Raw genomic sequence first — 25,853 nt, forward strand, 5'->3', positions numbered from 1 at the left:
TGTGAACATCATCAGAGAAAGTGTTTTTTAACTTAGCATCATGAAACTTGGATACTTACTTCTTCTGGTTTTGCCAGTGATAGTGTCTTCTGTGCCTCTTCAGCAGCAAGTGCCGGAAGATAATGAAGTGGATGGACGAAGCAGTACTGAAGATGGAAACTGGAAGATAGTGGCAAAGATTTTAGATGACTGCGCTGAGAAAGATATGACGTCCTGTCTAGGCGTCAAGGCAGTGACCGCTCTAGAACGGGCTGCCCGAATGAGGAACATTGATCTGATGGACGGCGTGTCCTTAGTAAAGACTAGTGAGGCCGAAGCTAGTGGAAGAGCACTCGTAACGGAGAACGATGTTCAGAACTCTCTGGACCAGGAGCCTAGTCAGAAGACGGCTAGACTCATAGACATGATCTTTGAAGCTGCTGCACGGTTCCTGAAGACACATTCCATCCAGTTCCGTCTTCCACAGGCAGTTCCTGAACAGATCCAGAGGGCCCTAGATGAAGGTCAGTTCTTCAACTTTATGTTTTCACTGTGTGACTAACGCTAGCCTAGTTTAAAAATAACAGAATAGTAGACTACCCTCTGCGATCAGTTGTAACATAACCCGATCTTTCCTTACTCGTTAATAAATATCTTCCAAATGATATTTTACTTTCCAAGATATATTTTCTACCTAGCCATGTTAACTTCTACTACTTTATGAGCCCAATATTAATATTATACGTTAGTTTTTGCCCTTTCATAAATATTCTCCAAATATTCTTCCGCATTCCAATATATTTTCTATCTAGTCATGTCAACTTCCGAGGAGTTTTCAAAAAAATAGCATTGTCTCAGTTCAGTGATATTATCAGTTTCTTTTTGCTTGTTCATAGACTAAATATCATGCAAATCTTCTTTTAGGCTCCTATCTAAGGTATTTTCTTTCTAGTCGTGTTAACATCCGAGGAGTTAGCCACGATTTACTTCAATAATATTACTGTTCTTATGTTAAATATTACATGTCTTTAAATTCATGACAATGGACTTGATTGTCAAGTGATCAGTGTGATCAATTTCACAGCCATCAATATTGGGTTGTGAGACCGGGATCGATACATATCTAACCAAACAGCTCACTAATTAACAGATTCCATAGGGCCTACAAATATTCCAGTCAGTTAACTAACGTATCAAACCCAGGATCACTCGAGTAGTGGTCGGACAGTCCAACTTATAAAAATGAGTGGACGTCAGTATGTTATTGAACTGTTCATATAAGGTCTAGGATATGTGTTAAAAATCTATTTAACTAGGTCATTAATTCCGTTTCCATTACCTGATAAAAAGCTACACCTATCTGTCACTCTATCTGCCGAGGAGTTTAATGAGACCAATTTCAATAGGATTTAATTTATTATTATTACATTATTATTATTATTATTATTATTATTATTATTATTATTATTATTATTATTATTATTATTATGTATCAAGCGTTGCTCACATCAACAACTAATTCTGTAATTTTTTGACTATTTATTCCAATGATTACTAAAAGTGATGTTCTTTTCATTTCGGAAAAATATAATAAAATATTGACTGACTTAGAATTCGGTACACAAAATGTACACCATTCCCAATTTCATTATTTATACAGGTTTATTTAGCAACTTATTATGTACATTTACTGTAGGTGTTAGAATATTCTGTACACATAAAAACACTGCCCAGTGCTGAAAAGGTAACGACTGGATTTGCATTAAACATAGTGATGAATAATATTACAAGTGCCTTGAATAATTCCTTAATTATGGTTGAATTCAATTTTTCTTTAGTATTATCCTTGTTTGTAACATAACGTGCAACAATCTTTGAACACCGTGCAATAGTAGCTCGATGATTTGTTGTTAAATTAATAATTTTAACATAAATATTATCTTGTGGGACTTGACTCGTTGGCTGAATGGTCAGAGTACTGGCTTTCGGTTCAGAGGATCCCGGATTCGATTCCCGGCCGGGTCGGAGATTTTAATCGGTTCTGATTAATTCTTCTGGCTCGGGGACTGGGTGTATGTATCCGTCCCAACACTCTCCTCATCATGTTCAAACAACATACCACACTAACAACCGCCACAGAAATACACAATAGTGATTACATCTCTCCATATAGGGTTGATGTCAGGAAGGGCATCCGGCCGTAAAACAGGGCCAAATCTACACGTGCAATTTGCACCTGCAACCCCACAGGTGTGGGAAAAAGCGGTAGCAAAAGAAGAAGAAAAGAAGAAGAATATTATCTTGTGGGACTTGAATAAATGTTACAGTATTGGTTTAAATGCTATATTAATAATAATCAGGCACAAAATAACAAGCCGTAAGAGTAATCCACGAGAAAGTATCACAACACACTTCTGTGTAGATTATATATCAGTAGCCAGAAAAAGTTATTATTATTATTATTATTATTATTATTATTATTATTATTACTATCTTTTTTGGCTCCTTGGGTGAATGGTCAGCGTAGTGGTCTTCGGCTCAGAGGGCACCGGTTCGATGCTCAGCCGAGCCGCGTTTTAAACTGCGTCTTGTTAATTCTGATAGCTCTGGGGCTGGGTGTTCATTTACACACAACACATCACACTGTTAATTACCACCACCATAGAAACAAATCGGGTTGGCGTCGGGAAGGGCATCCGGCCGTAAAACTGAGCTAAATCCCCACAAAGTATCCCGCCCAGGTAACTGGGATAAGGCCAGGAGGAAGAAGAAGGATTTCTTTAATTCCTGTTCAGCCTATAAAACCCAGAACGTGTTATGGGCACATTTTTCTAGAGTAACTTATTTAAACTCTGTGATAACCTCAGAACTTCAAGCTTTCGAAATTACCACGATGACGATGAATTGTAACAACCACGATAGTTCTGAGGATGAGAGCACAACCAGTGTAGTATGTACACGTGTAGATCTTGATATAGAAATGGTTTGAATTTTTCTTTATGAAGTCATTGTACCCACTGGGAGTCTTTCTTGACGTCATAGTTACTTCCTTGGGAATCCTACCCATTCAGTTTAGGGGGTAGCATGGCAGGTTTCCTTCACTAACTTAGCCGTACATTGCTGGAAACTACAGACATCACAGCAGTACAGACTGTAATAACAACACAAACTTAACGTCCGTTAGATCATCAGCGCAAAGGTTGCCTCCATCCTCAAATAACACCACCAAATGTTACGTGGTTGTAAGAAAACAGCGGAAACCGATGACAGCACTCAAATGAGGCGTACTAGGGAAGATGTGGACTGAGGTAGTTTGCCATTGCTTTCCTCACTAGACCAAGGCTAGATTCTCCTATATTAAACAATTAACAATGAATACTAGACCTCTTTAAAAGCACCTTCTAGATATCTCTCAGTCATGGTCATCCATCAATACTTCACATCACAGCCTGCACGACCGAGCTCGATAGCTGAAGTCGCTTAAGTGCGGCCAGTATCCAGTATTCGGGAGATAGTAGGTTCGAACCCCACTGTCGGCAGCCCTGAAAATGGTTATCCGTGGTTTCCCATTTTCACACCAGGCAAATGCTGGGGCTGTACCTTCATTAACGCCACGGCCGCTTCCTTCCCACTCCTAGCCCTTTCCCGTCCCATCGTCGCCATAAGACCTATCTGTGTCGGTGCGACGTAAAGCAACTAGCAAAAAAAAAAAGAAAAGAAACAGCCTGCACGGTTGCTAGGTAACATCGCGTCACACATTTTGTATCGCTCATTTCGTGACGCAAATTTTCAGGTAACCCCAGCCATAAAACATATATATGTCAAAACACACACATATTACCAACTACCTATCTACAGTAGTTGATCAACAGGGATGCAAGTAGGAAAAAAATCACGTTTAATGGGTTACATTTCCGCCACGATTTTAGATCCAAGTCTTGCGGAATAATCATATGAGTCATGTTATTTTATACCAATTAATAACATTATTATCTAAAATCAAGAATCACAGTGCGATTCTCAGGTCTGCGACGCTGACCACACGGGTAATTAGAAGTGGAAGAGTGCTTGTAAGATGAGGAAACTAGTATTATTCTACTGCCAGAAGATCGAGGAGACGTCATCCCGGCTGCCTGTCTCACATTCCTTGCAGGGTCGCTGAGATGGCAACCGCAAAGTTCGAGGGTATTTTACCCTAAAATTGACTCTCAAACATAAAATATTCTTTCCCTCAAATATTTGGAGATGTTCACTATCATACTAATATTTTATATCAAAGTATACTCTTTGTACGTCTTTCTTTTATGCAAAGTCGTGTCTTCGTATTCCACGAAATGACACAACTCTTTTCATGGCCACCACTAATTTTAACCAAATATCAGCCTTCTTACTATTCTTTATTCTCTGACAGTACCGCAATTCGTTCCCGTGCCTCCGAGGTTGGCAGCTAGTAGTTTGATTTCTCTATCTCTTATGATTGCTAAGAAATATATACCTAAAGATTAATTGATGTCATTTCAGAATTGTAATATCAGCTGAAGGGGAGTGATATTGATGCCGTCATAATTAAACAGCCATTTAAAATATGCTTTTAATGCAGGAACTTATACATAGTATGCATTTTTGTGTTCAGGAAAGCGCACTCTATTAACAGAGCCTGAAGGAAATGAGGAATCATTTCTTGACCCTCTACCGGTCAGGTTACTATAACATCCATCAATGAGGGAAATGACGAAGCACTTCAGAAGCTCCACAAGAGGACTACTTTCAACTCTCGCCCTGAGCGGTTACGACAAACCATTTATATTTTTAGCTAATCACGATTACATGCGGAACTGAGAGCTACGAAGAATCACCACTTTCTATCTCGTTCGCAATGAACATGACAAGTACAGCGTAGTTCGCCCGTTTCTCGGATTTACCATTTCCATTACCTTCCAAGCCATTAAGAGCGTAGCTGAAGGTTATTTCACTTCTTAATATCAACTATTCTAGTTCCGATTTATTTAAGATATATTGCTGTCTATGTATAGGGGCTGCCTGGCCAAGGCAGTAAAGGCGTGCTCGGTTCGCCCGGAAGGACGTGGGTTCGATTTCCAGTCAGGAAATCGTAAAATTTAATAAACGAGATTTTCACTTCCGGAGGTGCATATGGGCCTGAGGTTCACTCAGCCTACACCAAAAATGAGTACCAGGTTAATTCCTGGGGGCAAAGGCGGCCGGGCGTAAAGGTAACCACTCTACCCCATCACGTGCCGAGGTTACTAATAGTGGAAGCCTTTACCTTCCACCCCTCCAAGGGCCTTCATGGCCTGTACGGAGATGGCTTTGCACGCTCTCTCTTGTATCGTATCTTGATCTTAGGGACATGAAATTTATCGTGCAATGTAAACATTTTACCGGTAAGGTAAGGCTTGCATGGTTCATTCCCAAATAGGCGGTTCAGTTTACTGACAGGAAGCCGTGGCATTTTTTTACTAGTTTTTTTTTTGCTAGGGGCTTTACGTCGCACCGACACAGATAGGTCTTATGGCGACGATGTGATAGGAAAGGCCTAGGAGTTGGAAGGAAGCGGCCGTGGCCTTAATTAAGGTACAGCCCCAGCATTTGCCTGGTGTGAAAATGGGAAACCACGGAAAACCATCTTCAGGGCTGCCGATAGTGGGATTCGAACCTACTATCTCCCGGATGCAAGCTCACAGCCGCGCGCCTCTACGCGCACGGCCAACTCGCCCGGTTGTTTACTAGTTGGTTTACGTCGCACCGACACGATGGGAGAGGAAAGGACTAGGAGTGGGAAGGAAGCGGACATGGCCTTAATTAAGGTACAGCCCCAGCATTTGCCTGGTGTGAAAATGGGGAACTGCGGAAAACCATCTTCAGGGTTACCGACAGTGGGGTTCGAACTCACTACCTCCCGAATACTGGATACCGGCCGCACTTAAGCGACTGCAGTTATGGAGTGCGGTATGAAATTTACAAAGGAGACTTCTATTTTTCGAGATGCCCATAATCGTGAGCTTCACTCAGCCTACTACAGAAATGACTAGCACGACAAAGGTGGCCAAGCATAGACCTGTCTTTTCTTCTAATGGTTTAACGTCCCACTAACACATCGAAGGGTTTCGGCGACTGAAAGATGGGAAATGACCTGGATTGAGAAAGTAGCGGCCGTTGTCTTAATTAAAGTACAGGTGTGAACATGGGAAACCACGGAAAACCATCTTCAGGGCTGCCGATGGTGGAATTCGAACTCACCATCTCCCGAATGCAAGCTCACAGCTTTGTGACTCTAACCGCACAGCCAACTCACTCGGTATAGGCCTGTCTATAACAAGTGCTGAGGTTATGGATAATGAGAAATTTTTATCTTCTACTCCTCCAGGGGCCTTCAATTGCTCGTGAAGAATTTTCCAGCCGGCTGATTGACTCACGTCGATACAGCGTTGCTCTTCCGAGCCCAAAGTTGTCAGCCCTGTGCTCGAATACTTCAGCCTCGTGTCGGTACCTTTAGTGGCACGTTAAAGAGCTCCTACGGTACATAGTGTTGGTTTCTCGGAGTCTCTGAAAACCGTCAATGTAGTCAGGGGGATGTAAAATTATATTTAAAATATTTTCCCTACTGTGAATGCGGACATGCCTACGAATGGCGGGTGACGAGGATTTGAGTTCCACTCAGCTGCTCGCTGTTTGTTCAGGCCAGATTTTCCAGGAATCTGTGTGGCGAGTTAACATTTAACACAAAGGCATCGCAAAAGCTTGTGACACGCATTGATAGTATAGAGTTTCAAGTACAGGAAAGGCTTATTTTTCTTCTAAGCGAAGAAGTTAGTAGATTTGTAGGTTTGTTGATATCGTGATAATATCCATAGGATATAGCCTTTGTTTTGCAAGGAATCCAAACTACGGTTTTAGAAATAACACACTCTTTGGATGGATTCTAATCTAGCTACCCTTGTGAGAAAGCATCATTTAACACGCCCTACTATATAGTGCCAACGGCCGTAGCCGTGTTGAAACACCGGATCGCGTGATATCTCCGAAGTTAAGCAACATTGGGCGTGGCCGAGAAGTGGATGGGTTGCCACGCGCTGTTGGTGGGGGTAAGGGAATGGAGGAGCGGAAAGGAACTGGCCACCCTACCGCACGTAAACTCCGGCTCAGGCACACCTCTGCGGAGGTTCGGACCTTCCTTCGGGCAGAACACACCTTTGCCAACGGCCGTAGCCGTGTTGAAACACCGGATCCCGTGAGATCTTCGAAGTTAAGCAACATTGGGCGTGGTCAGGAGTTGGCTGGGTTGCCACGCGCTGTTGGTGGGGGGTAAGGGAATGGAGGAGCGGAAAGGAACTGGCCACCCTACCGCACGTAAACTCCGGCTCAGGAACACCTCTGCGGAGGTTCGGACCTGCCTTCGGGCAGAATAACCCTTACCTACTATATAGTAACATATTCAGGCTCGGTGATTTGAATACGGTAGAGCGACATTAACCCCCTACGTCATATAGAAACCTAGGGTTTTGATAAAATTAGTACAATAATGACGCATGGCTAATTCTTCTAGAAGGAAGTGTGTTTGATTCCTGTCGGGAAATGGAGAATTTTTAAAATAAATCTGCTATATCTAGAAATTATCCCGGGCAATATAGGTGTTCTCGGTTCATCGGAAGAACGTAGGCTCGACTCCCCTTCAGAAAGGCAGACTTCTACTTCTGTTGAGGGGTCAGTCATGTAAAATATGAGAACCATGGCAATTTGTATCCACATAGTGCTGAGGTTGCGCGCAGTGTTTGGGCATTGTTTTCTGTCTACATTTTATTGCAACAGAAATTCTGTGAGCAATGGAAGCTGGCCTTAAGCTAGTCACTCCACCCCGGTTACTTTCAAGGATATGAATAGAAGAAGCCTCCATTTCTAATCTCCCCGTAACTTTCACAAAACTTTTGTTTTGTTTAATAAAATGGAAGTAAACTTAACGGATGACAGTACTTTATGAAGTTTCTGTTATCTTTGTTAAATCTGAAGAAGGAAATGAGGGTGAGAATTTAATTACTGTGCTCTTAGAATGTGAGCAGCAATTGTGGGAAGATCATCACGATATTCTCTGTTCTGACAACGACAAAGTTTAATTAAATGTGGAGACACTTTAATTTAGATTAAGGAGAGGTGATCTAACACACGAAAGGATGAAGAAGAAGAGTGATGGATGGTGTTTGATATGAAAAAGAAAAGAAGGAAGAATGGTGTCAGGACACAAAAGATGACAGTCATGAGTTAAAAGGTGAGAATACCTGACTCTGCTGGGGTCGAACAGAACAATGAGGAAGTTCATGTTCAAGTGTGCGAATCAATGTCTGATTCATTTCGGAACAGGTTTGTCATAGTGAGTAATTGAGGAGGTCAAGACCTTTTAATGAGGAGAGAAGTTCTTAGTTTTGGGCCAGGCTAAGTAGCTCAGATAGTAAGTCGAGTGCTGGCCTCCTCAACTCAGGTTGCCGGGTTCGATCCCGTCTCATTTCAGAGCTACCTGAAAGTGTTCAATTTCGTCACCCGCTGATTTACCGGCATGTAAAAGAACTTTTGTCGGCCTCGTGGCGGCTGGATCCATGGCTCCACTGCGTAGCAGGCTGGTCTCTGGTCCAGCCGGGTTTGATTTTCGTCGGATTAGGGACTTTAATCTTCTGGCTCGGGGACTGAATTTTTATACGCCGTTTACATTACATCCTCAGATACGCACAGGTAGCCCATGAGCGTCAACGTGAAGACCTACACCAGGCCTCTCCAGAGGTCATACACTTAAAATTAAGTTCCTTGGTCAAAGGATGGTAAACGAAGTCCCGGGTTAGATTATCGGGCAGGTCAAGGGTTTCTACCTGGATCGGAAAGCTGGTAGGAGGTCCACTCAGCGCACTTTAGAACAACTGGCGAGCTATCTGACGGTGAGATAGCGGCCTTCGACTGGAAAGGCAAGAATCTCGGACGAAGGGACCATGTGTTATGTAATCTGCAAGCGGACCGAGCAGCCAAGTTCGATCAGGGCAACAATTCCAAACCATGAAATTTGTTTTTTTTTATCTTAAAAGATCTACAGGACGAAATTCCGTTACCTCGGTGTCTCTAAAAATTGTAAAAGTACTTGGTGGGATATAACATTTATTATTATTTTAATTTTTAAATTTGATTTAGGTTGCACCGACACAGATAGGTCTTACGGTGACGATGGGATAGGAAAGGACTAGGAGTGGGAAGGAAGCGGCCATGGCCTTAATTAAGGTACAGCCCTAGCATTTGTCCGTTAAAATGGGAAACCATGGAAAACCATCTTTAGGGCTGCCGACAGTGGGGTTCAAACCCACTACCTTCCAAATGCAAGCTCACAGCTGAGCGCCCCTAAACGCTCGATATTATTATTGTGTAGGTAAGCAGAAATCTGGAGACATATAGTCTATGTAGTTGACATTTTTTAACTAGGCTAGGTTCCTGTTAAAATGCATCCAATTTAAATAATACATCGAGTGTTTCAGTCTGCCCACACGTGATAACATTTTGGTGGCTGAGACTGAGAGGCGCAGATGATAGCACAGTAGCTTTCTAAGGCCTAGGTGATAGGGTAGTTGCCGGCTCATAATCAGACCGGTGGTATTTTAAAGTGACCAAAAACAAAAGCCTGGTACAGGTACAACATAAAAGAATTCTTGCGGGAAAAAATCTCGGCATATTGAGGTCTCCAAAACCCGTAAAAGTAGCTCCTGAGACGAGAAACCAAGAGCATCTTTATAAGAATGGAGAGGTCCATCCTAGGCCTTGGACGAGGACGAGAATGCCGGCAACAAACTGGGCCGGAATCGAACTGATATATTTGAGCTCGATCCGTTCAGCAGCTTTTACGTGAAATCAAAACCAACATTCAGCTTTATATAGGCTATTGGTACGGAGTACGTATATTGTGCTGTTATGACACAAGAAAGGATAAATCAAAAACATTACGTATAGGCTAATGTACAAATAGTTGTTGTTCTTCTGCTTCTTGTTTGATGCAGCTCTCAATGCCACCCTATCCTGTAACTACTACATCCTACATCTGCTTGTCGTATTCATACCTTGGTCTACCCCTACCATTATTACCACCTACACTTCCCTCAAAAACCAACTTCTTCTCGGCGAATTTAGCCCAATCGATGTCTTCTTACGAATTCGATTCAGTATCTCTTCATTCGTGATTCAATCTACCCAACTCACCTTCAACAATCTCCTGTAACACCACATTTCAAAAGGTTATATTCTCTCGTCCATCCTTCACTTGCATACAATGTCACGCTCCAGACCAAAGTATTCTGAAACATATTTCTAATTCCTATGTCAATGTTCGAAGTGAGCAAATCTCTTATGAAAGACAATCCTTACTTGCGGTAGTCTGCATTTTACGTCCTCCTTATTTCTGCCATCTTTAGTTACTTTATTACATCAGAGTGAAGCAGATAGCCGAAGGTACAACCATCATTTTCTTATAGTCCTATGTGAGTTACTTTGTATACTCAGTTAAAATATATCATTCATGCCGTGAAGTAAGAGAATAAGTCATGCTATATCGGGTCCTCATAGTACAAGTCAGTGATTTAATTTAATTTTTAACAGTTAGCAGATTAAAATGTGAAAATATAATTTTCTGAAAGATGTTGATGCAGGATTATTCATTTCAAACCCTCTACAGTTAACACTGCCTTTGTTTGTAAAACTTCAAACTTATGTCCTGAAACACAGCAAACTTTGACTTATACTCTTAATCCGTGCCACGAAAGATTTATACGTTTATTATAAGTTGCTAGTACCTAGTTGTAATTTTTAAACTGAGGGGCATGAAATGTGACTAGCATCGTGACTGGTTTTCCTCTACAGTAGGGTGATAAGTGCAGCATGAATTTATGAAATGAAAAGCTACGTATCTGTGGTTTGGATTTTACGTAACAGTGAAGGCTTCATACCTATGATCACAATATCATGAGTAGCGTAAAACTTTAACTTGTTAGTAAAATATGCTTGTCATATTTTAAATACATCTGTATGTATGGTCGGACAGAAGAGTGCCACCTTGTAACAAGAAGAAGAATAAACATTTTCTTCCTCTCTTTCTAGCCTTTTCTCAATTGTTTGGCGTCGGCACTACTTTGGGATTAAACCCAGTGTTACGGTGGAATGCCCAACCCATGTGGAGGGATGCATTAATTATGGCGTGTTTCGTTGTACTGGTTTGTAGCGCGGTGTCTTGTGTGTAGCTGAAGACAGGTGTACTAAGGTAAACACAAACACGAAGCTTCCAAATGCAAGAAATAACCAGACCTGGCACCACAATGACTTCCAATTCAAGGAGCGGGATCTAAGCAAAGACATTTAATAAATAAATAAATAAAATACGTAAATAAATAAATGTAATATAAATCAACGCACGCAGAACGACTCATTGGCTGAAAGGTCGGCGTCGTAGCCTTTGATTCAGAAAGCCCCGGATCGATTACGGACAGGGCCTGGCATTTTAACTCCATGTGCTTAATTCCTCTGGCTCGGGAACGGGATGTTTCTCCTCGTCTCAATAGTCTTCTCTTCACTTACAAACAACACGTCATACAACCAACTTCCACAGGAACACGCAATAATGATTAAATATAGCGCTGGCGTTGGGAATGGCATTCGGCCGTAAAACTTGGCCTAATCCAAATGTAGTTCCTATCCCAACAAATTAGGAAAAGAATAATTTAACTCTTGCATAGTCTAAGGCTAAGTTAATGTGTCCTAATTGTGATGCAGAATCATAACATTATAATTTTATTTTTGTTCTGAAGCGAAAAGGACACTCAGTTGAAAACAATACCTTTAATTAGATGAATTCTATTGTATTAAATTAATGACTACAATGTCCGACTCGTTGGCTGAATGGTCAGGGTACTGGCCTTCGGTTCAGAGGGTCCCGGGTTCGATTCCCGGCCGGGTCGGGGATTTTAGCCTTCATTGGTTAATTCCAGTGGCTCGGGGTCTGGGTGTTTGTGCTGTCCCCAACATCCCTGCAACTCACACACCACACATAACACTATCCTCCACCACAATAACACGCAGTTACCTACACATGGCAGGTGCCGCCCACCCTCATGGGAGGGTCAGCCTTAGAAGGGCTGCGCCCGGCTAGAAATAGCCACACGAAATTACTATTATTAATGACAACAATAAATTTAACTTAGAAAAAAATAATATATCATATTTTGGATCCAAAATATTAAAAGTGATACAGCTTTTCCTAAAGTAATGCATGTAGGATTTCTATGTAAATACTAAACGCAACGGCTTAAAAACGTAAGATTAAATATATAATGCTATAAGTGATACACTTGTATAAAAGAAGATGTTTTGTGGCTTTATTTTTAGGACATTTTAGGACATTTAACGTATTACAACCACTGGAAGAAATGTATTATGTTTTAACTGCTCCTTAACATGAAAATAATTTATACAAACATTATTTTACTGTGAAAATCAATGTCTATCACTTTTTGGAAAGTTTTGGCTGTCTCATTTTAAGGACCTCTTAACCTGCATGATTATAGACGTTCTTGATATTTTACGATTCACATTTATGACCGAGAAAACATTAATTTTACCGAGTATATCTTTATAAAAATATTAAACATGTATGTTATCGCATACTACATTCACCCAGTGTCGGAAGTGGGATAGAGAGAGTGCCTTCGGTTTCTAAGAATCATTGAATTTCCAACACTTCCACGAACCTGAGTCACGGACAACATCAAATGTAATTGTACGTCTCAGTATCACGCTTGAGGCTGGGCATCTGTGACGTCACGAGCCAATGAAATGTGGATACAATGAAAATTCAAAAAAGGGGACAAAGCAAACCTAACCCAAATACAAGAGAAACTGACCCGTGAGAATGGCTTGCGAAGAAAGAAAGCGGTCAGAGGTCTGTGAGTGATTTTCATCACTGTCGGTTCACCCCGCCTCATGAATACTAACGGCCTAATCACCGAGCCTTAGCATCTTTCCGGTTAGACCACTCCTGTGTAGAACAACATTCCGTAACGCGATACATTTTCAGATACCATCTACGTGAATATTTGTGTTGACGCAGCCCTCCATGTTACCCTAACCAGTGCTATCGTAACTGCCACATCCTACGTCATTTTCCTCTTGTAGTAGTTTAATGCCACTATAGCTCATGGAACGCTTTCGACGACCTTATTTAAGGTACAACCCCAGCATTTGCCTGATGTGAAAATGAGAAAAGACGGAAAACCATCTTCAGGGCTGCTGACGGTGCAACTCCTGAATGCAAGCTTGCACCGACGTTGCAACCCGCTCGGTACATCCTACATCTACTCTTCGTGCCTCATTGGCTCCATCAAGAAGCCCTCGGTGAGTCAAAATGTGCTTCATCAATTTATATTTCACCGGGCGAGTTGGCCGTGCGTGTAGAGGCGCGCGGCTGCGAGCTTGCATCCGGGAGATAGTAGGTTCGAATCCCACTATCGGCAGCCCTGAAAATGGTTTTCCGTGGTTTCCCATTTTCACACCAGGCAAATGCTGGGGCTGTACCTTAATTAAGGACACGGCCGCTTCCTTCCAACTCCTAGGCTTTTCCTATCCCATCGTCGCCATAAGACCTATCTGTGTCGGCGCGACGTAAAGCCCCTAGCAAAAAAAAAAAAAAAAAATTTATATTTCTGACCAAATTTTGCCAAATCGTCCTCCTCTCAACAGCTTCATTCAATGTGTTTCCATCTGTGATCTGATCTACCGTTCTCACTTTCAATATTCTTCTGAGACTCCACATTTTACCATAGATCGACCAAGAGAGATACAGTTTTCTCTGTCAGTTTCTCTTACACCATACTTCGAAACACTGGGATGGCTACGCATAAATGAACGAAGGAATTTTCACCTAATGACACTTGTTTACCACCTGCTCTCGACGAACACTCCTGCTTAACTATCTACTAATTTCATTTCCTTATTCCATGAAATTAGTACCCGTTCTGGTTTCTTCTTTTTCTTCTTAATCTGTTTAGCCTCCAGGGTCGGTTTTTCCCTCGGACTCAGCGAGGGATCCCACCTCTAACGCCACAAGGGCAGTGTCCTGGAGCTTCAGACTCTGGGTCGGGGGATACAACTGGGGAGAATGACCAGTACCTCGCCCAGGTCCGTTCTGGTTTCCTTCTTGAAATTCTACAATCATTCGTTTATAGTTGCTGCATAGAATCTCTGGAATAAAGTCCCAATGGACATTCGGCACATTATTTCCTCTCATAAATTCAAATCTGCCTGTCGAAAGCTTTTACTAAGAACATATAAATGAGTTGTGTGAGTCATCCTGTGTATGTTTTGTGAATGGATTTTCTTTTATCTGTTATACACTTCAGTCATTATTATAATTACTATCATTATTATTATCACTCTAACTGCCCTACCGATGTGTAACCTATTCTTAGCGTATCTGTTCATAGTATTATATTTTGTACAAATACTATGTCTTAACTTTTACTTTCATGTTTATATTTTAAAATGTTATTGTTTAAAGTGGTTAAGTGTAAGAAATGACCGTGATCCCTAACTTCGTCATAAATGTAAGTCAGGAATAAAGTAAATAAATGTTTCACTTCCACACAAAGCCACGCTTCACAGAAACGTCTTCAGAGACATGTTCCTAATATGTCGAAAGTCTAAAACTGCTGTCGTGTCTTGAAGGTGCAGTATTTTTTTATCTGTCTCTTTTCACAGACCAGAGTAAATTGTAGCTGAAGTCTCAATTTCAAGTATGGCTGTAACAATATGGAGGTATGGGTAGTGTTGAGTAATGGCATTCAGAGTCCCACTAGTGCATATGGATGTTACGGAAGGTGCTACTCAGACTGTCAGTCATGATGCTGTAGCACTGGCTGACTCAGAGAAGAAAGCAATGGGAAGCCACTTCACTCCTCATGTTTCCCTCAACACCTGATTACAGCGCTACCCTCAGTTTTTGCATTTTCCGAATAACCACATAGCCTTTGGTAGTACTGTTCGAGGATCCATGACTTAAGGGACATGTCTTCAGTCAGCAAATTCTTCTCTCCAAAAAAGACCGTCCTTGCTTGGGCTAATCTTCATGTCCTCATTACTTCTGTCATCCTTACTTACCAACATTCAACTTCACCCTTTATATCCTAATCTAATGTTTCCTGCATAACCTGGCTTTATACGACTGCATTCCACTAATTTTGTTTCCGATTTATTTATTTTACATATTGTACTCTTTCTCCAAGACTTCGCCAATACCATTTAGCAATTTTCTCATTTCTTCTCTACTCACATAAAATAATCATTCCATCACAGTTTTGATTTCCTCTCCCTGAACTGTGTTTCATTTTACAAGTTCTTATCTGGCTCGTATATTGACATTAACCTTCATGATCACCCTGCAGTGATCTACCAGAACAGTTTTACTTTCTTTTGGTCAATATACTGTATTGAAAAGAAGCCGAGGTACTTACCACGTTAATTAAAAATCGGTTACACCATGAAAGTCGGAAAGCAACAACCAAATAAACATCTTGAACTTAATTTGACGGTGGTAATTATTGTTTCAAGGTTAAAAAACAGTGTAATTATCAACCTTTTCTTTCACGGTGTATGCTATGTAATCTAATTATTGTACACAGATCACCACAAAATTATCATTCAGATGAAGGATGAGACGTGTCTCATGGACCAGTATTTCAAACATTTTTTTTGGCAGTAGTCGATCGCTGAGTTATATTACTAACCACTACTTACAGTGGCAGAATGTAAGCGACTGTTCTTTTGTTCCGAAAATAGCGGCTTCGATCCCCGTTGGGTTCGATGGTATTTGACGATATTCAAACCTGACAACTCCTCGGTGTTAGCTTCCGGCTTCATAAAGGAACTCCTATGGGACAAAAGTCGACATGGCACCTCTTCAAATCTACTGTACAGCAATTCAAGAGATTGAATGAGCAGTATAAATTAATTTTCGAGGGCTGCCTAAGCCGAAGTGGTAAAGGATGTGGGGTTCAAATCCTCAAAAGAAGTCGAAAATTTAGAAACAAGACTTCTGCTCCTGGAGAAGCACATGCTCCTAAGATTCACTCAGCTTACGCTAAAGTTGAGTAAGAGGACCATTACCGGGAGCAGAGGTCGGCCGAGCGTACAACTAACCACTCTCGTAGTGCTGAGGTTGTGGATAGAGGGACCGTACTGGGCCTTCATGACCTCTACGGGTACTCTACTGGTTTGCGTCAATTGAAAGAAACTGAAGAAAAGTAAGTGCAAGGATGAATTCAGGACATAATCCTATTAGAACACCCTATCTAGGAATGCCCGACCAAACAATCGCTTATCTCCAGATAGTTCCAAATTCCGGCACGAAAGTCAGTGTAGCTGTTGTATGACGATAACGGCCGTATCACTCAATTATCAGACAACAACACAAACGACTCAGACGAAAGCGCGAACTTGAATCACGCCGGAAATGTAGGTCTCAGATAACCTTCTAGAATGAAGTAAGTCATTAACACAGGAACACTGTTGGTGTCCAAAGTGGGGCGATGGAGTTCCAATTTCCAGTAAAGGCGGATATTTTGATAGTGCTCCATGTCAAGTTAGCCAGGTATCGAAATGAGAACCGGAGTGAAACCTTCCATGGATAGATTCCATCTATATGTAGTAGTTATGCTGCTTATTGTTTTAAGGGGAATAACAACATAACATTAATCAGAAGGAATAATGAAGGAGTTCCGATACTTCGAAGAAGGAATGTTACGGAAGAAGGAAGAGGAGGTTCATAAGAGGTGTGAGAATAAAAGACTCATATGGACTGGCAAATCTTATAACGTCGGGGTCAAAAGAGAACAACAGTTGGCCAAGGGAGGTCGGATAACAGAGTTGATACCACGAAGGCTGGCAGCAGTAATTTGCTTGATGATGCTTGTTGTTTAAAGGTAACATCTAGGTCATCGTACCCTAGTCAGTGACTTGAAACAATGTCAGACGCCTGCAGCTACCAGCGTATCCTCCCATGTTTTTTTTTTGTTTTTTTTTTTTGCTAGGGGCTTTACGTCGCGCCGACACAGATAGGTCTTATGGTGACGATGGGATAGGAAAGGCCTAGGAGTTGGAAGGAAGCGGCCGTGGCCTTAATTAAGGTACAACCCCAGCATTTGCCTGGTGTGAAAATGGGACCTCCCATGTTAACACATCCTGGAGATTACCGCTTTTAGTCGTCTCTTATTACGTATGAGGGTTATCGTGGTTGTATCCTACAGAGGGACAAGTACTCTCAGTCGGAACTACTTGTGGCGGCGTGTTCACTCCACTTTTCTTCAAGCCAACAGCATCCGGGCTACATATCCTAGGGTAAACTGATTTACCTTTTGACTTGAATATATATACACTTCGACTTGTTCTCATCTTCAGATATATTTAATATTTTTTCCTGTACGTTGTTATTGAAGCTGAAGGATAAGTTTATGCATTAACACTTTTGAATATTTTTAAATAACAAACCACTTTAAAAACTACAAATTTTTCAAAATGTGTAAATTTTTGGTTTAGTATTTACATCTATACAGCGCAATAGTAGTGCACGAATTATATTTTCACCAGATGCATTTACTTGTCCCTCACGTCGCTAACCGCTGGACGTGGATGAGATAGGCTGTTCAGTTTCACCACTCACAGCGCCTGTGGCCTCCGAAATAACCCACATAGCTCGAATCTTTAGTCGGCCATGACACAGTTATAACATCCCTCACTTGTAAGAAAGGAGCAATCAACAAAACTAATGATACGAGTTTTATAATTCTTTAGAAATACGATTAGATTGTATTCAGACATCTCACCACATCTGACGTTTTAAGATGGCAATGACGTGGTCCCATACATATTCGGTCTGGACGAGTTTCTCCGAGCACGCCCTAGCCACATTATGGAAGAAGAGAGCGTGTTGCACCCGGGTCACGAGGTTTAACTGCTCTCCCAGAAGCACTTTCCATATTTGTACCTGGGAATTCGAGCGAGTATGTGAAGGTGACCAGATTGCTGTGATCAGCTTGAAACTGCCTAATGATCAACTTCAAATACTATCGTACTTTGGAGGGACTCCTCCTTTTAGGATGTAGGCCTACAGGGGATACTTTTTGACGTGAGAAACCTGGCCAAAACAGAGGGTAAGATAAAATTTTAAAAAGTTAAGAATATATACCCTTTCTTACAAATGCCTACGTGGCTCATGCGGCTCCATGCCCACCTGTCACCACTGGGTTCCGTGGTTCAAATCCCGGTCACTCCATGTGAGATTTGTGGTAGACAAAGTGGAGACGCGAGAGGCTTTCTCCGGGCATTCCGTTTTTCCCTGTCATCTTTCATTTCAGCAACACTCTTCAATTTCATTTCATTTCATCTGTCAGTGCGACAGGCTTCGGTAGCCGGCATGATTCCTATCTTCACTCTTAGATGGGGGCTTCATTTTTTCCATTCCTGACCCGGTCGAATGACTGGAAACAGGCTATGGATTTTCATTTCATTTTCACCCTTTCTTTCACTTCCCCAGGCTTAACCTAGTTCCCTGTTAATAGAAGACAAGGTAACAATAATAAATTATACGAATTTCAAGAAGATACTGAAACATCGCCTTCAGTATGGACATGGAGAGAAGAAAGTTAAGACCCCCTGCGGGTGGGGGACGCACATGTAGAATACACCCGCGGTATCCCCTGCCTGTCGTAAGAGGCGACTACAAGGGGTGACCAAGGGATGATTGAATTAGAACCATGAAACTACTCTTGATTCGTACCATCATGCGGGGAACACCATGGGTTGCATGTACCTGCGAGTAGTATCAGTAAATTGGTACGAAATAGGTTTGTGATTAGTTGCAGTAAAAAGCCTGGCCTGGTGGATTCCAGTACCCGTGCGTTGTACCCATGTGAGCAACACCGCGGGTCTGGGCGTAGCCTGTGAGTTGTACCGCTATATGAGCGGCACCGTGGGTCAGCGTTGCCTGTGATTGGTACCCACTATGTGAGGAACACCACGGAAATACCGGCGCCCGTGACTAGTACACCTAGGTGAGGGGCCTTACAGGTTTGGGTTGGCTATGAGTGGCGCCATTGTGTGAGAAACACCCTAGGTCTGCGTTCCCTGTACGAATTGCAATACTTGTGAGTAGTACCATCTTGTGTGGACCACCGTGAGTCTTCGCTACTTTTGATCAGTACCCCAAAATGACAAATACCATGGTTCTACTTTACTCGCGACATGTACCATTCTGTGGGGCCTTAGACGTGAATTTAGCACCCCTTCAGACATCAAGCATCATTGTGCTTTATAAATGGTCCCTTGGTCAGTAATACTCTAATTAACTACCTTCTTTTTGAGTCTGATGCACTGTTTTTGTTTGTTTGTTTTTATTTTTTTGTAGTGTTCATGTCCATCCATTCATTATTCATGACATTTTTTATTTTATTTTAGTCAGTGGATGAATTTGAATTTTTTTGTTATTTCATTTCGTACCTTTAGGGGCCGATGACCTCGATGTTAGGCCCCTTTAAACAACAAGCATCATCAAGAAAGTTAAGAAAAAGTGGGAGACAAAAATGAAAAGGAGGAGTTAAGTTATAACTAGGGTATACATTCGTGTTTTCCTAGTATTCGTATACAGGCAGGTTTGAAAGCTGCCTTTTACTGGCACTGTTAGGAGATTCCATTGTCGGACTGCGGTAACGGTGAATAATTTATTAAGTTGTGGTCTATGAACGCGAAGGGATAAACCTGAGGTGCTACAAGATCCCTTACTTTTGTTATGCTTTGTGGAGACGAGTTTGGGGTGATTATGGTGACGTATTCATAAGGTTATGTTTTTGCAAGCGAGGCCACCCGAGCCGCGTGTACATCAGCGTGACGAAGCCCACAGGCTGAGTACTCTGTAATTGCCTCATCCATGTCACCCACTACAGCGTGGAGAACGGAAGCACCATTAGAGCGGTATTCACCAACGTCAGTTACTCTTGCTGTTATCTTAGATTTCCCAAACTCGGATAATGCCATTATCTTGGATAACGCTCACTTCTGTATTCAGCACAGCATTTATTATCTCGGTTTACCAAAACTAACTTTTCGTTTCAGTGTGAATTTGAGCCTTAAATTTTTCATGCTAACATGACTACGTACGGGCGCCACTATAAAAATGTAAACAGGTCTTTAATTCCATTAGGGTTTTGCAAATAATTTGTCATAAATCATGTCTGCTATTGAACAGAAACAAAGAAAGTGAATTTGGTGGCAAAACGCAGTAACATCATAGAGAATAAGAAAACAAACTATAGCTTACAGATTGTATATTTCACTGAAAAAATAGGGCAGTATTTTTAAATTCTTCATTAGAAAGTCATCCAGTCGTGAATCGTACAAAATATAAGCTATAGTTGAGAGTTCATCAGCTTAGGCCTACTCATGTGTTGTAGATTCCAGGTTATGTTCGATCATTGGCAATATCAAAGCTTTAAATAACCTAAAGTGTGTTTCAAAATCAATGTTATCGTAGTCCTCAAAGTATATAGCGCATTCGTTTTGTCCACTTAGAGTGTTTTATTGCATAATCTTGGTCATATTCTTCGTCGCTTTGATTCTCTTTCGGTTAAATATTCCAGCCGTCTACGAGCTGCCGCCTTAATTTCCTGTTTTACCGGCCAACCTTTCTTCGGTAACATTTCAAATCCGAGACAATGTCCGTTATCGAGATAATATTGTTGGTGAATACAATAATGTAATAGTTATCTCGGTTTTCTTAACTTTAAACCAAGATAAAAGCTTTTACTCGCGTTGGTGAATACGGACCTTATTAGTCGTCGCCGTTATCGTTATTAGTTATTAGTTTTCGAGAAGAAGATTGAAAGATGTCTCATATTTCAGCATTTCTATCACAGAAACTGTTCCCTCTATCGCACACTGCTTTCTGCCAATACAAGTAACTACCGGTATTTTGCCTCATTTCTTCAAATTAATTATTTAATGAAGGAAGGACTTTCAAATATTAGAGATCCCAGTGTCAAATAATAATAATAATAATAATAATAATAATAATAATAATAATAATAATAATAATAATAATAATAATAATAATAATAATAATATCTGGTCCCAGCTCGCAGTTTTCGAAGTCCTGCGATTTAATAATTATGTCCGTTTGAATGGCTGAGTGGTCTCAGTCTTGACCTTGAGTCCTCGGAAGCCGGCCGGATAGAGAGATTTTAATTTCAACGGTTAAATACCCTGGCTCAGGGACTGGGTTGTTTCAACACACAACACTATCCTGTATCGGACAAACATGCCGTTTCTCATACATGGTAGATGCCACCGACCCTCGTCGGAGTGTCTGCCTACCAGTGGCTGCAATAGGCTACGGATGACACGAAATAAAATATTGATAACAATGTTGCTGCTTTTACGGAGAAATTGAGGTACCGGGATTTTCTCCCGCTGGAGTTCTGTTACACATCAGAAAATCTACCGACACGAGGCTGATGTATTCCACCGGACTAAGCTGTGAACTGTACCCGCTAAGTTGGACCCAGAAATACAGCACTCCATCGCCTGAGGCAACTCAGCACAGATCGTGACATTCTGATTACAGTGAGACCTACTATAAAAAGTGGAACTCCTTCGGCCTGTAGGAAATCAATCAGTCACCACTGGTCTGCACATAGGGCTATTGCCCACGTGACAGATTACCTACCAGTTGTTTACATAGTCTTTACTCAAATAATTTCAAAAAACTAACTCCTCTTCCTATAAACGAATATTTTACCCAGTTTGTCTCCTTGAATTCTAGCTTTATCTTCATATTGCGGTTTTCCTACTTTTAAAACCATCAGTCAAGGTTATTCGTCTACGAACGTCATTCCACGCCATCTCTCCGAACATACTATTCACTCAAGCAGCTCGTCTCCTTACTTCCAACTTTTCCCAGCCCCAAATTTTGCAACATTTTCGTGACACTGCTTCTTTGTCGGGTATCACCCGGAACAAGTCGAGTTGCTTTCTTAGTTATTGTTGATTTTTCCAGTTCTCAAATCAAGTAATTCTGGTTAAAGTCCAATACACTGGAACCATACTCCAGTTGAGGTCTTACCAGAGACTTATACGTCCTCTCCTTTACATCCTAACTACAAACCCCAAATACTTTCAAAACCATCTGAAGTGATATGTGACCTTTATTTGTTTGTTTGTTAATTAATTAATTAATTAATTAATTTGTTTGTTAATGTGATTACCCCAATGAAGAACTTTCCTTATATTAACACCTAGATACTTAACCTTGATCCCCATAACGTACTATCACTCCATCAACGCAGCAATTAAAACTGAGAGGACTTTTCCTCTTCGTGAAACTCATAAACTGACTTTTATTCCCGTTTATCATCGTACCATTGTCTGCTGTCCATTTCACAACATTGTCGAGGAAAGAATGAACAGTTAATTCGTTTCGGTTCACACAGAGTACATCCATCGATAAACATCAAAAGTCTGCGAGTCATAAACCGTACTGCTATATCTTCTGCCCACACTATGAAGCCAAAACATACGACGTATACAGGCCTTGAACCCCTTTAGGTGTGGAAGGTAAAGGGTTCCACTATCAGTAACTTCGGGATTAAATGGGGTAGTAAGGTTAGATCTATGCCCGACTACCTTCCACCCTGAGAATCAACTTATTGCTCATTTTAGGTGCGGGATGAGCTAATCTGAAATCCACGTTCCTCTTCAGGAGTGGAAATCTCGTTTCTGAATTTTTCAACTTCCAGATGGCGAATCGAACTCACGTCCTTTCGAGTGAATCGAGTACACCTTTACGGTCTCAACTAGATATTCCTGTCCTTCCTGGGATAGTCAGATCTATTCCACAACACAAAGCAAGAAGTAAATCGATTTTATTCCTAAATGTCTACGGATATCCTAACAGTCTCAACAGGAGCACTTGCTATCACTTAAGCAATCCCTGGGCGCCGGCTGTTGGAGATCTGGGTAGGCAGTCCACGTTCTTCCAAATTCATACTCCCCTAGTTATTGGATATATTCACTGATATACGGAGCAGTGCCTGAAAAAAGAAATTACAAATATATCTTATCGGATCCTCAAGCCGCACCTGGCAACTTACGCAGTAAAATAAAACACAATAAAGCCAAAAGTACATGTTATGAGATAAATTTATTTGTCTTAATATTAATATACTGTAACTATTTATTTTTCTCGTCTCTTTAACTCTCCACATCCTCCATCTATCTTTCCATCCTGAATTTTATATTTATTTCTCTCTTCGTCTTCATCTCAGTGTTCTTGTATTCTATCTTCTTTATTTCTCTTTCATTGCTCTTGGTGCCCAGCTCCATGGCTAAGTGGTTAGCTTGTTGGTTTTTGGTCCAAGGGGTCCCGGGTTCGATACCGGCCAGGCTGGGGATTTTAACCTCCATTGTTTAATTCCGCTGTTTCGGGTATTGGGTGTGTGTATCGTCTTCATGATAGGTAGGGTCCCATCCTCACAGACGCGCAGGTTTCCTGCAAGACGTCAACTCGCAAGATCAGCACCAAGCTGCTCAGAAGGCCACACGCCATTGATTAATTGTTCTTTAGTTTTAATTACCATGAATATCCTGAATTTAATTTGCTAATTACCTTATTCTTTCCTATTTCCAAAGTCACGGCTCAGAAAGTATCAAATGTGCAACAATAATGGCGACATGAACTGCTTATCGGAATATGACAATGCATAGTGAGGCACCTGGTGGCGAACGAGAGCGAATTCAAACATTTCGTTACTGTCAGAACAGCCGTGGTTCCCTTCTGAGGATAGCAGAGCGAAGTCTTCGCGAAACATTAACTTTGTCTCTTTCACAGGGCTTAAATCTAAATGATATCAACTCTATTAACCCGAGCCGTGAATTTGAATATACTGTACGTCTTCATTGACGTTATTCCCGTCAGGTTTCAGGTTCTGCCGTTCTATATCTTGTCCTCCACTTCGCCCGGTCTACAGATCGGATGGGTGTACGCGTTCATATCGCATGTCCTCCAACGGACAATCCATCCACCACCTTTCCGGTCATCCTTCGGGTCACCGTCCGTTAGGGCTGTATTAAAGTTCCCATTTCGCAATTGATTCTTCATCAACTCTGGCTATATGCCCATACCAGCGCAGCCTTGCCTCTCTCAACTTTGTTAGTATTCGGGTGATTTTGAGGGAATTCCTAACGTCTTCATTCCTTAGGTGATCCAGTTGTCCAGTGGCCTTCTTAGCATCCTCATCAACACCACATGAAGGATCTGCTCATAACTCTTAGTCAAGGACAACATTCAACCCCATAGAACGTTTCTGGACGAAAGACCTGACGTTACTTTAACTATCCAGCATTAACTCTTGCTTGGGCGTCCAATAGTGTGTCACAGTCAGTTGTCATGCGAGTGCCAAGTTGCCTCAAACTAGAAGACTTAACCAAAATATTTCTAAGATTTTTGTATTTTTATCTCTTGTTTTAACTGTTTGAAAGAAATTATTTTCTCCTTCTTTTCACCAGTTAATATAACTGTGAGGAAAGTGGATTCAGTTTTGTTCTAACGCACATAATTAATGAATTTTGCAGGTCGTGGAAAGAAGAAGATCCTGAAGACACTCCTGCCCCTCATCCTTGGTATTGGAGCTAAGCTGCTTCTGCTGATCCCCGCTGGTATTGGGCTGATCGGTTTGATAGCAGTCAAGGCCTTCTTTGTCAGCAAGCTGGCCCTCTTGATCGCCGGTGCTATCGCCATCCAGAAGCTTCTGGGAGGAGGTGGACTTGGAGGTTTTGGTAAAAACAGCTTGGGCTCCGGTGGTTCGGGAGGCTGGAGTTCTGGAGGCTCCGCCGGCTACAGCGGTGCTGGTTACGGCACAGGAGGATGGAGCACCGGGTCGGGCTCTTCCGGCGGGTGGTCCAGAAGTCTTGACGATGCTGACGCTCACCAGATGGCATTTAAGGCGCAGATCCCCCAACAACAAAGCACTGTTTCCGCTGCATAGATGAAGACATTTCTCTAGTATTATTTCCTTTCAGATAACAGTTACAGTATGATTTTGTGGATCAGTGAAACATTCTTGAAGATCTCGACATTGTTGTTACCTTCATTAAGCCACCATTTTGGCTCTAAAATTTACGAATTTTTGAAATCATGTCTATAATGAGGTTAAAAACATATCTGTGTTTTAGGATTTCCCAGCATCGTCAAGGACGAATCGAAACGTAATGTGAAGGAGATAGCTTATTTCGATATTATTATCTATAGTAAAATGTGAAGGCGAGATGTTTGCATATAAAATATCCTTATCCTTTGTGACGTTCTTCAATTAACTTGCTTATTGCTTGAAAATATGCAAACCCTTTGTTTCATTTACAGCAATAATTTAAGAGTCACACTGTACGATAGGGATTACGTTGTATAGTATTTTGTTTACATGTGGGCTCATCTTTCAAGAACCCACAACACAAAACATATTAAAAATATAATTGATATTTCAAAAATAGAATTTAATATCTGAACCAAATAAAAAAAACACAAGCTACTTTAGTAAAATAAATTCCTCAGTAATTCGTATCTTGATAGATATTTCCTGTATCATACAGAAATATCACATTTGTGTACATATACATTCTCTTAATTTAATGTTAGATTTCATTCCATACATAAAAGCATTTAAGTCTTCAAGTGTTTTTTGTTAATGTATAATATTATTTTAATTTATTTTTTATAAGTTATTCAGTTAATTTATATCTATGTTATATGTTTG

At 41.2% G+C, this 25,853-nt stretch overlaps 1 protein-coding gene across 1 annotated transcript; it reads left to right on the forward strand.

Annotated features, from left to right (window-relative positions):
• On the forward strand, nt 1–25,580 carry LOC136877089 (uncharacterized). The gene is made up of 2 exons (XM_067150906.2): nt 1–503; nt 24,676–25,580. The coding sequence occupies exons 1-2, from the start codon at nt 41–43 to the stop codon at nt 25,086–25,088; spliced, it is 876 nt and encodes a 291-aa protein (XP_067007007.1). The 5' UTR covers nt 1–40; the 3' UTR covers nt 25,089–25,580.
• Nucleotides 25,581–25,853: the final 273 nt, after the last annotated feature.

The sequence above is a fragment of the Anabrus simplex genome, chromosome 7, assembly GCF_040414725.1.
Source record: "Anabrus simplex isolate iqAnaSimp1 chromosome 7, ASM4041472v1, whole genome shotgun sequence".
NCBI lineage: Eukaryota > Metazoa > Arthropoda > Insecta > Orthoptera > Tettigoniidae > Anabrus > Anabrus simplex.

Bases quoted from the DNA above. Each gene is read 5' to 3' on its own strand.
- LOC136877089 (XM_067150906.2), top strand. From the start codon at position 41: ATGAAACTTGGATACTTACTTCTTCTGGTTTTGCCAGTGATAGTGTCT. The intron at 504-24,675 runs GTCAGTTCTTCA...TGAATTTTGCAG, and splicing joins CCAGAGGGCCCTAGATGAAG to GTCGTGGAAAGAAGAAGATC.